A 15,025-nucleotide genomic window follows, 5' to 3' on the forward strand; every position below is an offset into this window, starting at 1 on the left:
TGTCAGCGGATGGAACCATGGAAGCGGAAGTGGATCATAGGGTGGGGGAGGGGGCGAAAATTTTGGGAGCCTTGAAAAATGTGTGGAAGTCGAGAACATTATCTCGGAAAGCAAAAATGGGTATGTTTGAAGGAATAGTGGTTCCAACAATGTTGTATGGTTGCGAGGCGTGGGCTATGGATAGAGTTGTGCGCAGGAGGATGGATGTGCTGGAAATGAGATGTTTGAGGACAATGTGTGGTGTGAGGTGGTTTGATCGAGTAAGTAACGTAAGGGTAAGAGAGATGTGTGGAAATAAAAAGAGCGTGGTTGAGAGAGCAGAAGAGGGTGTTTTGAAATGGTTTGGGCACATGGAGAGAATGAGTGAGGAGAGATTAGACCAAGAGGATATATGTGTCGGAGGTGGAGGGAACGAGGAGAAGAGGGAGACCAAATTGGAGGTGGAAAGATGGAGTGAAAAAGATTTTGTGTGATCGGGGCCTGAACATGCAGGAGGGTGAAAGGAGGGCAAGGAATAGAGTGAATTGGAGCGATGTGGTATACAGGGGTTGACGTGCTGTCAGTGGATTGAAGCAAGGCGTGTGAAGCGTCTGGGGTAAACCATGGAAAGCTGTGTAGGTATGTATATTTGCGTGTGTGGACGTGTGTATGTACATGTGTATGGGGGGGGGGGGTTGGGCCATTTCTTTCGTCTGTTTCCTTGCGCTACCTCGCAAACGCGGGAGACAGCGACAAAGTATAAAAAAAAAAAAAAAAAATATATATATATATATATATATATATATATATATATTAGCCATTTCCCGCATTAGCGAGGTAGCGCAGAGGACTGTGTGTGTGTGTGTGTGTGTGTGTGTGTGTGTGTCTTGATATGTATATGCGTGTAATATGTGCGTGAATGGGCGTGAATGTATACATATGAGTATATGAGTGGATTCCCCATTTTTCGTCTGTTTACTGGCGCTACCTCGCAGACACGGGGAAACGGCGATCAAGTATTTATATATATATATGTATATATATATATATATATATATATATATATATATATATATATATATATATATATATATATATATATTTCTTTTTTTTTTTTCATACTATTCGCCATTTCCCGCGATAGCGAGGTAGCGTTAAGAACAGAGGACTGGGCCTTTGAGGGAATATCCTCACCTGACCCCCTTCTCTCTTCCTTCTTTTGGAAAAAAAAAAAAAGAAAAACGAGAGGGGAGGATTTCCAGCCCCCCGCTCCCTTCCCTTTTAGTCGCCTTCGACGACACGCAGGGAATACGTGGGAAGTATTCTTTCTCCCCTATCCCCAGGGATAATATATATATATATATATATATATATATATATATATATATATATATATATATATATATATATATATATATATTATTAGAAAGGATCACAATTTTGCACGGTTCAATAGCATGTTTACCAAATAGCGTCATAGCCATTTCTATTCGTTGTATATCAACTGACTGTTATATTTCTCTCTTGTGTCTCCCCTGATGATATGATTATTACACGAAAATGCACTTGGGAGCTTATCGTGTTTCATTTTCCCCGTGGAATCATAGGAATAACTTGATCACGCGCAATATTGTGATCCTTTCCAATATATATATATATATATATATATATATATATATATATATATATATATATATATATATATATATATTGAATGTGTTTGATGATAGAGTGGCAGATATAGGGTGTTTTGGTCGAGGTGGTGTGCAAAGTGCGAGGGTTAGGGAAAATGAGTTGGTAAACAGAGAAGAGGTAGTAAAAGCTTTGCGGAAGATGAAAGCCGACAAGGCAGCAGGTTTGGATGATATTGCAGTGGAATTTATTAAAAAAGGGGGTGACTGTATTGTTGACTGGTTGGTAAGGTTATTTAATGTATGTATGACTCATGGTGAGGTGCCTGAGGATTGGCGGAATGCGTGCATAGTGCCATTGTACAAAGGCAAAGGGGATAAGAGTGAGTGCTCAAATTACAGAGGTATAAGTTTGTTGAGTATTCCTGGCAAATTATATGGGAGGGTATTGATTGAGAGGGTGAAGGCATGTACAGAGCATCAGATTGGGGAAGAGCAGTGTGGTTTCAGAAGTGGTAGAGGATGTGTGGATCAGGTGTTTGCTTTGAAGAATGTATGTGAGAAATACTTAGAAAAGCAAATGGATTTGTATGTATCATTTATGGATCTGGAGAAGGCATATGATAGAGTTGATAGAGATGCTCTGTGGAAGGTATTAAGAATATATGGTGTGGGAGGCAAGTTGTTAGAAGCAGTGAAAAGTTTTTATCGAGGATGTAAGGCATGTGTTCGTGTAGGAAGAGAGGAAAGTGATTGGTTCTCAGTGGATGTAGGTTTGCGGCAGGGGTGTGTGATGTCTCCATGGTTGTTTAATTTGTTTATGGATGGGGTTGTTAGGGAGGTGAATGCAAGAGTTTTGGAAAGAGGGGCAAGTATGAAGTCTGTTGGGGATGAGAGAGCTTGGGAAGTGAGTCAGTTGTTGTTCGCTGATGATACAGCGCTGGTGGCTGATTCATGTGAAAAACTGCAGAAGCTGGTGACTGAGTTTGGTAAAGTGTGTGAAAGAAGAAAGTTAAGAGTAAATGTGAATAAGAGCAAGGTTATTAGGTACAGTAGGGTTGAGGGTCAAGTCAATTGGGAGGTGAGTTTGAATGGAGCAAAACTGGAGGAAGTGAAGTGTTTTAGATACCTGGGAGTGGATCTGGTAGCGGATGGAACCATGGAAGCGGAAGTGGATCATAGGGTGGGGGAGGGGGCGAAAATTCTGGGAGCCTTGAAGAATGTGTGGAAGTCGAGAACATTATCTCGGAAAGCAAAAATGGGTATGTTTGAAGGAATAGTGGTTCCAACAATGTTGTATGGTTGCGAGGCGTGGGATATGGATAGAGTTGTGCGCAGGAGGATGGATGTGCTGGAAATGAGATGTTTGAGGACAATGTGTGGTGTGAGGTGGTTTGATCGAGTAAGTAACGTAAGGGTAAGAGAGATGTGTGGAAATAAAAAGAGCGTGGTTGAGAGAGCAGAAGAGGGTGTTTTGAAATGGTTTGGTCACATGGAGAGAATGAGTGAGGAAAGATTGACCAAGAGGATATATGTGTCGGAGGTGGAGGGAACGAGGAGAAGAGGGAGACCAAATTGGAGGTGGAAAGATGGAGTGAAAAAGATTTTGTGTGATCGGGGCCTGAACATGCAGGAGGGTGAAAGGAGGGCAAGGAATAGAGTGAATTGGAGCGATGTGGTATACCGGGGTTGACGTGCTGTCAGTGGATTGAATCAAGGCATGTGTATGGGGGTGGGTTGGGCCATTTCTTTCGTCTGTTTCCTTGCGCTACCTCGCAGACGCGGGAGACAGCGAAAAAGCAAAAAAAAAAAAAAAAAAAAAAAAAATATATATATATATATATATATATATATATATATATATATATATATATATATATATATATATATACCATAGCCTGAGCCAGGTACCCGATTTGTCGACCAAACCTGAGGGGTGGACGAACAGCTGAGTTGACCGTGGACCGACTGCCGCAAACAGGTTTCGAACCTATACGCTGGTCCCTGAGCGGGTCGTGAATTCGTCATGGTCAGGAACGCTAGCCGCGACACCCCTGAAGTCCAGTATTCAAGATATGAACGAACCAGTGAATTGTGAAGAGTAAGGATGATTTCCTTGGACTTAAATTCGAAGGCTTTACCAATGAAGCGAAGAATTTTGTTCGCTCGTTTCACTGCTTCTGCGCACTGCTTACTTGGTTTTAGTTCACCGGAGATTATCACAACCAAGTGTTTTCCTTAATCTATTATCTATGTTTCAACAGAATTCATATAGTAGCTTCCCTTTTCGTGTTTCCTACCTATATCTAAAACTTTGCGCTTAGTGTCGATAATACTATCAATTTGCTCAAATATTCATGAGCCCAGTTCATCAGTGTCTACATCATTTTGAAGCTGTAAACGTTCACCTTCATTTGTAGAATTATTTCCCAGCTTTGTATCATCAGCGAATTTTGATATCTTGCAATAAATTATCAATATCATTGATATATAAGAGAAAGAGAACTGGTCTCAGGACTGTTCTCTGTGGCACTCCACCTGGTGCGTCTAACACTCTGAGACTTGACCATTACTCATGAATCTTGGTTTAGGGCCAGTTAATCAATCTCCTATCTACTGAAGTACAGTTCCATCAACGTCATGACAATTTTGTAGTAATCTTTGATGCGGAATCCTATCGAAAGCTTTTTGAAAGTCTAGATAGATATCAACTAACTGCCTTACTTTCGACGTACATGTACAATATATCATAGGAGAAATCAAGCTGATTTGTCAGACATGAGCGATTTCGTCGACAACTGTGCTGAGAATCGTTATTAAGTGGTGGTTCTCTAAATGGTTTGCAGTTCTATCTCGAACGATGGTTTCCATAAATTTTCCAACTACAAACGTTAAGCTGATAGGACGATAAGTTCCGAGCAGTTACTTATTACCCTTTTTGAACGTCAGTGATATGTTAGCAAACTTCCATTTATCTGGAACGTTTCCTCTAGCAAGTGACATATTGAAAAGGATAATGAAGGGCTTACCTATTCAATTTTATGCCTCTCATTTTGTTCCCGGATAAAACCGGTCAGGGCTTGCCGTTTTATTTATTTTCATTTCGTTTATTGCGGAAAGTATGTCCGCGGCTTTTATGTCCATTTGTTGAAGAACGTTCCTCTATCATAACAATGAAACTGGATTCGGGACGGGATGTGTCTTCGATCACAAATACAGATGAAAAAATAAAAAAAAAAATGCCATGGCTTCGTTATCTTGAACCAAGTCACCGTTTTCTATAATCAATGGACCTATTGACCGGGTAATGATCCTTTTGCTTCTAACATAATTATGAATCTTCATAAGGTTTCTTTTCCTGTTTTTAGGAATATACCCTTCATATTGACGTTTACTTGGCCGTATGGCTCTAAATTTCTATACATAAACATACATACCTTAATCTACCATATTGGACATATATAAATACATGCAAAATTATTAGCATACAACTTTTCAAACTTTAATACGCTGTCCACAATCACAGTTTCATAACCCAAGTTATTTTCTTCATTCAATAATCTTATCCTGTAAAAGTAATGTTTTATACATTTCTATGTTTCTTGATATATTCTATATTACGGCCTTTCAAAGAACTGATCATTTGTCTACATTATCAAATGTTTAAGAAGTTCAAGGTATCAACACTTAGTTACAATTGTCTGTTGTCTCGCTCTCTGGCACCTCAAAGAGATCAACTAATTGCATCGTAACCTTATATCATCCTATGTACCGACCCTTCTACACGGTATTCGGTATCGGAATACTTTCATTGTCCGTTTATACATATACATGCAATGTTTCCTTAACTTAATGTTTAGCAATGAAAAATCGGTCAGAAAAGAATGTAATGATTCATCATCATGCTTTAGTATTTCCGTCAAACCTTCTCCGATAACAGTGTCACAAACAGAAGGGCATTTGTTTCCATAACGTAACGCTTACATAACGCGATTGCTCGTTACGTCACCTGAGAGGGATTGGGGGTCCACCCCAGCAGTTGATAACACATACCAAACTCAATTCCACTGGCGTAAAGTGAACACTTAAATATGTTCCACGTCTGCGTATCCAAGTTAAGCTAAAGCTGTCCTAATAAGAGAACGAAACTGTGCTTACCATAAGTGTTTGTTGCTTGCATTCGATGTCTTTCGTGCATGAATTCATAATCTTCATTCTTACATGATTCGTGTCAGACTTTTGGATAATTCATTACATTTTCAAATGGCATTTCGTGTTTCTCTCTTGTTGTGGGAAAGGCATAAAATGCATCAAAAGTTTCGTATTTCAAACACTATTGACTCCGAAATCTAAAACTCATCGTCCGGAAGAGGAAGAGAAGACCTTTTTCAAAACGTTCATTACAGCATGATATATATTGAGAATGTGGATTGCCACCAATTTCCCAGATTTGATTAATGTCATTTTCATTCAGTCTTACATATTGCTCGTGTCTGGGCCTGGCGGCCTATAATACAGCGAAAGATTTCATCTTTCACGTATTCATGTGTCTTGCCACAAACGTTCTCTCTATCTTACCATCAACATGATCTTCCTGGCGTCATTCTTTATTGCCCCTTCCCGTGCGAAACTTCCAGCTACCGCTTTCTCTGCACCATTTCTTCTTAACACCATCCCGCACTCCCTCCTGATGCCCATTTTTCCCCTTGTACCAACGCTTTACCAATAACACTTGACACTACCTTCTTCGACACGTCCCGCCCTCGTCTGCACTTCCTCCTAGGCTCCCTCGTATCTGGCACAGTTTCCTTCAGAATACCCACCTCCCGCTCTCCCCGGCACATACCCACTTCCTGGCTCCCGCTCTCCCCGGCACATACCCACTTCCTGGCTCCCGCTCTCCCTGGCACATCTTTCTTGATTTCACATCGTTCGTAACAACACTGTTTCCCCTGGTACTCTTCACTACTAACTTCCGTCATTATGACATACTGCGTGGCTAAGTAAGGATATCTTTCAAAAATCAACCGATTTATGACTCACTTGGGAATATAGGCCAATGGATTTTCATATCAGCGAGTGTCAAATATTCTGCCCCGTGCTGTCTTTCTCCGAGCCTATATAGGTGTTTCTCTAAGCCTATATAGATCTTATTGCTGTCGTGTCTTTTCCCTGCTGAGCACCGTTACATTAACACTGTATCACTCATCAAACTATAGCCTGTGTCCGGTTCTTCCATTGTCCTGCATGGCTTTTAGTTAGAGCAGCAGCTCGAACATCTTTCTGCAGTTCACACCCAAAGCACAACGTGTTATCCACGACAATGGGGAAAGATATGGGTCCCTTAAACAATCTTATCTCCTTATCTCTCTCTCTCTCTCTCTCTCTCTCTCTCTCTCTCTCTCTCTCTCTCTCTCTCTCTCTCTCTCTCTCTCTCACACACACACACACACACACACACACACACACACACACACACACACCACACACACACACAATCAATCCTTCATTTAGCGAATGTGTTCAGGGTGTTAACCCCTCTTTACTATCCCATGTTACCACTAGGTAGTTATTCGGATCACGTATTCTAAAGCTTAATAACTCAACATTACTCGAGTAGGCTTCCAGAAACGTCAATCATATATATATATATATATATATATATATATATATATATATATATATATTTTATTTTGCTTTGTCGCTGTCTCCCGCGTTTGCGAGTTAGCGCAAGGAAACAGACGAAAGAAATGGCCCAACCCACCCCCATACACATGTATATACATACACGTCCACACACGCAAATATACATACCTATACATCTCAATGTACACATATATATACAGACACAGACACATACATATATACCCATGCACACAATTCACACTGTCTGCCTTTATTCATTCCCATCGCCACCTCGCCACACATGGAATACCATCCCCCTCCCCCCTCATGTGTGCGAGGTAGCGCTAGGAAAAGACAACAAAGACCCCATTCGTTCACACTCAGTCTCTAGCTGTCATGCAATAATGCCCGAAACCACAGCTCCCTTTCCACATCCAGGCTCCACAGAAATTTCCATGGTTTACCCCAGACGCTTCACATGCCCTGATTCAATCCACTGACAGCACGTCAACCCCGGTATACCACATCGATCCAATTCACTCTATTCCTTGCCCGCCTTTCACCCTCCTGCATGTTCAGGCCCCGATCACTCAACATCTTTTTCACTCCATCTTTCCACCTTCAATTTGGTCTCCCACTTCTCCTCGTTCCCTCCACCTCTAACACATATATCCTATTAGTCAATCTTTCCCCACTCATTCTCTCCATGTGCCCAAACCATTTCAAAACACCCTCTTCTGCTCTCTCAACCACGCTCTTTTTATTTCCACACATCTCTCTTACCCTTACATTACTTACTCGATCAAACCACTTCACACCACACATTGTCCTCAAACATCTCATTTCCAGCACATCCACCCTCCTGCGCACAACTCTATCCATAGCCCACGCCTCGCAGCCATACAACATTGTTGGAACCACTATTCCTTCAAACATACCCATATATATATATATATATATATATATATATATATATATATATATATATATATATATATATATATATATTATGCTTTGTCGCTGTTTCCCCCGTTAGTGAGGTAGCGCAAGGAAACGGACGGCAGAATGTCCCAACCCACCCATATACACATGTATATATATACACGCCTACACACACTCGTATACATACCTATAAATACATATACATACACAGACATACTTATATACACATGTACATATTCATACTTGCTGCCTTCATCCATTCTCGTCGCCACCCTGCCACACATAAAATGGCACCCCTCTCCCCCCGCGCACACGCGAGGTAGCACTAAGAAAAGACAACACTAAGACCAAATTCGTTCACACTCAGTCACTAGCTGTCATGTGTGATGCACCCAAACCACAGCTCCCTTTCCACATCTAGGCTCCACAAAACTTTCCATGGTTTACCCCAGACGCTTCACATGCCCTGGTTCAATCCATTGACAGCACGTCGACCCCGGTATAACACATCGTTCTAGTTCATTCTATTCCTTGCACGCCTTTCACCCTCCTGTATGTTCAAGCCCCGATCGCTCAAAATCTTTTTCACTCCATCCTTCCACTTCCAATTTGGTTTCCCTCTTCTCCTCGTTCCCTCCACCTCTGACACATATATCCTCTTGGTCAATCTTTCCTCACTCATTCTCTCCATGTGACCAAATCACTTCAATACACCCTCTACCCTCTTCTGCTCTCTCAACCACACACTTTTGATTGCCATATATCTCTCTTACCCTTTCATTACTCGATCAAACCACCTCACACCACATATTGCCCTCAAACATATCATTTCCAACACATCCACCTCCTCCGCACAACTCTATCTATAGCCCACGCCTCGCAACCTCATAACATAGTTGGAACCACTATTCCTTCAAACATACCCATTTTAGCTCTCCGAAATAACGTTCTCGCCTTCCAAACATTCTTCAACGCTCCCAGAACTTTCGCCCCCTCCCCCACCCTGTGACTCACTTCCGCCTCCATGGTTCCATCCGCTGCCAAATCCACTCCCAGATATCTAAAACACTTCACTTCCTCCAGTTTTTCTCCATTCAAACTTACCTCCCAATTGACTTGTCCCTCAAACCTACTGTACCTAATAACCTTGCTATTATTCACATTTACTTTCAGCTTTCTTCTTTCGCACACTTTACCTCTCAGTCTCTAGCTTCTGCAGTTTCTCACCCGAATCAACCACCAGCGCTTGATCATCAGCGAACAACAACTGACTCACATACCAAGCCCTCTCGTCCACAGCAGACTGCATACTTGCCCCTCTCTCCAAAATTCTTGCATTCACCTCCCTAACAACCCCACCCATAAACAAATTAAACAACCATGGAGACATCACACACCCCTACCGCAAACCGACAGTTACTGGAAACCAATCACTTTCCTCTCTTCCTACTCGTACACATGCCTTACATCCTCGATAAAAGCTTTTCACTGCTTCTAGCAACTAATCTCCCACACCATATACTCTTTATACCTTCAACAGAGCATCTCTGTCTACTCTATCATATGCCTTCTCCAGATCCATAAATGCTACATACAAATCCATTTGTTTTTCTAGGTATTTCTCGCATACATTCTTCAAAGCGAACACCTGATCCACACATCCTCTACCACTTCTGAAACCACACTGCTCTTCTCCAATCTGATGCTCTGTACATACCTTGACCCTCTCAGTCAATACCCTCCCATATCATTTCCCAGGAATACTCAACAAACTTATACCTCTGTAATTTGAATACTCACCTTTATCCCCTTTGCCTTTGTACAATGGCACTATGCAAGCATTCCGCCAATCCTCAGGCACCTCACCATGAACCATACATACATTGAATATCCTCATCAACCAGTCAACAACACAGTCACCCCCTTTTTTAATAAATTCCACAGCAATACCATCCAAACCCGCCGCCCTGCCGGCTTTCATCTTCCGCAAAGTGGAATTAGACAAAAGTATATTAGATGCTATTTTTTCTCAACAGATGGCATTACAAGCACTTATTTGCGTCTGCAGATGACAGCATGGTTCGGCGTTTTTCTTGGGGGTGGGGGTTTGGGGAGGAGGTTGTGTCTGCCTAATTATTACCTGCTTTTCGCTTTATTAATTTTTGCGTCCAATGTCTTGAGTGATGATGGATATGAGAGTAATGATTATGCAGACACAAAATTGAAAATATTAATTCATCTAACGAGGAGAAAAGCTCCGACTCGGGGAGTCCAGTAGATGAAAGCAAAGGGAAATGTCTCTTGGAGGTGGTGAAAGCGTCAGGTTTATTTTTGCCTTTCTACTATAGGATGAATGATGATTGATATGACAGTTTTTACTGAAAGAAACACAATGGAAATAATACTTTGTTTTACAAACTCCGACTCGGACAGTCCAGCCAGTGTCATGGGCAGACCAAAGTAATATTCACCTTTTATTGCACCAACCAAGCCATTTGCTGTTGCTGGTAGTAACATTATTTACACGAATGATGAACATTGGAATATGTAGCAGTATTTCTAAGGTTTCATTCGATGTAGCAGTGAACTTATTGACAAGATACCTGAGGGAACGTGCAGTTATGTAAAGCAAAGGTTGACGCTTGATAATGTAGGCAATAAATTGCACTCTATCAAAATTAAGGAAATGATAGGATTTACGCACTTCTTATACGACCTAACTTTTTCTTGTTATTTCTAGTGTCTTCTACAATTCAAAGTTCATGCTGATACATTTGATATTATTTACAGTTGTTTCCGTATTCGTTGTTATAATTTGGACTCTAAGGAAATGCTTATTTTTCTACGCAATATTTTCTGAAATATTAGAATTTCAAACAATATTTTTGTTGTTTTTCTTGTCTTTATACATTTCAAAACTTCTTTAAAAACGCCGATGATTTTTAGACCATACTTTGAAAAAGGATAATAGTAAGAAAAAGGCAAAGACTATAATAGTGTTTTAAAGAGGTTGATAACTGTAAAGTTTGGTTGATGGATCTGGTTGTGTAATAAGAGCTCCCATAGTACTGATATCAGACACGTCATATCTGACGACCTCTGATCTCAGACTACTTATCACACTTTTTCCAGTGTGGTCCTCTGGCAGCCTAGTATATATGTCTTAAAGCTTCATTTTGCTTTTTTTTTTCAAGTCTGTTAATACCTTTGTTGTTATGCAGGACTAAAGCTGATGCATTATAATCTGAAATGTAATATAAGCCAAGTTCATCATTTTCACAATTCTGTCATTTAACCATAAATAGGATTGTACCCTGCAACAACTATAAGGGCTCTTATGGTGCATTGTCAATTTAGTTTTTGCACACCAGATGTAATACATGGGAGTGAGATACCAAGTTGTTTAAAGGAGACACAGTCAACTGGTATTTCTTTTTTTTTTTTTTACACCATTAACAAGTCGTCTATAGAAGACTTTGGTTTTCTCTGCAGAAATGATAAAGCCAGGTTATCAACTACGAACGGTTTACATTTCACGATGTGTTTTGTTTTGTACAAGAATATCATCAGCATAACTACTGGTGATATTCCTGGGACTTTCAGGGATTGATTTCAGTAACACAATGATTAGTACACCAAGGAGCGCCAGGTAGCATGTCTTTAATTTCACATTTGTAGCCTTGTAAAAACCCAGCAGACTTGCTGTTAGAGAGATAAGCAAGTAACCAGTGTAGGAGCAAATCATCTTTCTTCACTTTTGCTAGCTCATACAAAATAACTTGCCCATGAGCAACATCAAATACTGCTTTTATGTCTAGAAAGTTTGTGTACTTGTGCCTTCTGACCCCATGAACTGTTAGGAAAATTGTGAGGAAAATAGTGATACTGTTGAGTAATCTTTTGCCATTGTAGAACCATTAATTCTAGGTGACGTATTCTTTGATTCTCTGTAGTGGTCTGTTGAGCACCTTCCTTTCCAAAATTTTTCGCCGGCAATTTGTCAGGGATATGGGGCAAAATGCATTCAACTGATTGTGTTTAGGTATTGGAACAGTTAGACTCTTGGGCCATGAGGCGGGTAAATGATCTTGGTGTACCTCATACAGCGTTGATATTGGGTTACCAGGCAAACGTTTATCTAAGTCTCATAATGTCATAAGTAATACCATCCTCCCTATGGGCACTACCCTTGCCCCTGGTAAGGGCTGTATCAAGGCCAAACTCAGTAAATGGCACATCACATTCATCATGTTGCTTGTATGATATGAATCATGTAAGATCCTCTCTGTATATCGATTTGTTGTGCAAAACATCCCTAGTCTTAAGTGGCTGCATGCAACAGCTAGAAGTATGATCCCATTTCGTGGTTAGTTCGTTAGCCTTTTGCAATGCGTCAGAATGAGACGTTTCTTTTTTTCTCTCTCCAGTGATTCTGTTAATACTTTTCCGGGTATGGCTTACATTTGCGTGTTGATTTCGTCCTCTAATAAATTGTTCCCTGTCATTTTGTCTAAGTTTAGTCATTTGTTCCTTCGGTGCTGCAAGAGATGTTTGAAATAGTTTTAGCATTTGTGATGTTCGAAGTTGCATATATCCTTTCCCTATTTGCATACATGTAGATTTAAGCTGTTTCACTATGGGGTCATTATGATACTGGTGTGGCTTATTGTGAGGTCTTCCCTCTACTCTTTGAAGTTAGCTCACTTTACTTACAGAAATTGTACACATTAGTCGCAGTTTTAACATAAAAAGTTAATACATTTATCCCTGGGGATAGGGGAGAAAGAATACTTCCCACGCATTCCTCACGTGTCGTAGAAGGCGATTAAAGGGGACGGGAGCGGGGGGCCAGAAACCCTCCCCTCCTTGTATTTTGACTTTCTAAAATGGGAAACAGAAGAAGGAGTCACGCGGGGATTGCTCATCCTCCTCGAAGGCTCAGATTGGGGTGTCTAAATGTGTGTGGATGTGACCAAGATGAGAAAAAAGGAGAGATAGGTAGTGTGTTTGAGGAAAGGAACCCGGATGTTTTGGCTCTGAGTGAAACGAAGCTTAAGGGTAAAGGGGAAGAGTGGTTTGGGAATGTCTTGGGAGTAAAGTCAGGGGTTAGTGAGAGGACAAGAGCAAGGGAAGGAGTAGCACTACTCCTGAATCAGGAGTTGTGGGAGTATGTGATAGAGTGTAAGAAAGTAAATTCTAGATTGATATGGGTAAAACTGAAAGTTGATTAAGAGATATGGGTGATTATTGGTGCATATGCACCTGGGCATGAGAAGAAAGATCATGAGAGGCAAGTGTTTTGGGAGCAGCTGAATGAGTGTGTTAGTGGTTATGATGCACAAGACCGGGTTATAGTGATGGGTGATTTGAATGCAAAGGTGAGTAATGTGGCTGTTGAGGGAATAATTGGTATACATGGAGTGTTCAGTGTTGTAAATGGAAATGGTGAAGAGCTTGTAGATTTATGTGCTGAAAAAGGACTGGTGATTGGGAATACCTGGTTTAAAAAGCGAGATATACATAAGTATACGTATGTAAGTAGGAGAGATGGCCAGAGAGCGTTATTGGATTACGTGTTAATTGATAGACGCACGAAAGAGAGACTTTTGGATGTTAATGTGCTGAGAGGTGCAACTGGAGGGATGTCTGATCATTATCTTGTGGAGACGAAGGTGAAGATTTGTAGAGGTTTTCAGAAAAGAAGAGAGAATGTTGGGGTGAAGAGAGTGGTGAGAGTAAGTGAGCTTGGGAAGGAGACTTGTGTGAGGAAGTACCAGGAGAGACTGAGTACAGAATGGAAAAAGGTGAGAACAAAGGAGGTAAGGGGAGTGGAGGAGGAATGGGATGTATTTAGGGAAGCAGTGATGGCTTGCGCAAAAGATGCTTGTAGCATGAGAAGCGTGGGAGGTGGGTTGATTAGAAAAGGTAGTGAGTGGTGGGATGAAGAAGTAAGACTATTAGTGAAAGAGAAGAGAGAGGCATTTGGACGATTTTTGCAGGGAAAAAATGCAAATGAGTGGGAGAGGTATAAAAGAAAGAGACAGGAGGTCAAGAGAAAGGTGCAAGAGGTGAAAAAGAGGGCAAATGAGAGTTGGGGTGAGAGAGTATCATTAAATTTTAGGGAGAATAAAAAGATGTTTGGGAAGGAGGTAAATAAAGTACGTAAGACAAGGGAGCAAATGGGAACTTCAGTGAAGGGGGCTAATGGGGAGGTGATAACAAGTAGTGGTGATGTGAGAAGGAGACGGAGTGAGTATTTTGAAGGTTTGTTGAATGTGTTTGATGATAGAGTGGCAGATATAGGGTGTTTTGGTCGAGGTGGTGTGCAGAGTGAGAGGGTTAAGGAAAATGATTTGGTAAATAGAGAAGAGGTAGTAAAAGCTTTACGGAAGATGAAAGCCGACAAGGCAGCAGGTTTGGATGGTATTGCAGTGGAATTTATTAAAAAAGGGGGTGACTGTATTGTTGACTGGTTGGTAAGGTTATTTAATGTATGTATGATTCATGGTGAGGTGCCTGAGGATTGGCGGAATGCTTGCATTGTGCCATTGTACAAAGGCAAAAGGGATAAGAGTGAGTGCTCAAATTACAGAGGTATAAGTTTGTTGAGTGTTCCTGGTAAATTATATGGGAGGGTATTGATTGAGAGGGTGAAGGCATGTACAGAGCATCATATTGGGGAAGAGCAGTGTGGTTTCAGAAGTGGTAGAGGATGTGTGGATCAGGTGTTTGCTTTGAAGAATATCTGAGAAATACTTAGAAAAACAAATGGATTTGTATGTAGCATTTATGGATCTGGAGAAGGCATATGATAGAGTTGATAGAGATGCTCTGTGGAAGGTTTTAAG

At 40.9% G+C, this 15,025-nt stretch overlaps 1 protein-coding gene across 2 annotated transcripts in view; it reads right to left on the minus strand.

Moving 5' to 3' along the window:
* LOC139750850 (beta-1,3-galactosyltransferase 2-like) overlaps positions 1-6,926 on the minus strand; it is a 33,940-nt gene extending 27,014 nt beyond the window's left edge. Inside the window, exon 1 of one of the 2 annotated variants that reach the window (XM_071665642.1) lies at positions 6,654-6,926. In XM_071665642.1, the coding sequence (XP_071521743.1) occupies positions 6,654-6,681 (28 nt within the window). In that variant the 5' untranslated portion in view covers positions 6,682-6,926. Of the gene's footprint in view, positions 1-5,768; positions 6,615-6,653 lie in introns of those variants that run through there. The other variant, XM_071665641.1, reaches the window with a different exon arrangement.
* Between the last annotated feature and the right edge of the window lie 8,099 nt (positions 6,927-15,025).

The sequence above is a fragment of the Panulirus ornatus genome, chromosome 10, assembly GCF_036320965.1.
Source record: "Panulirus ornatus isolate Po-2019 chromosome 10, ASM3632096v1, whole genome shotgun sequence".
NCBI classification, from domain to species: domain Eukaryota; kingdom Metazoa; phylum Arthropoda; class Malacostraca; order Decapoda; family Palinuridae; genus Panulirus; species Panulirus ornatus.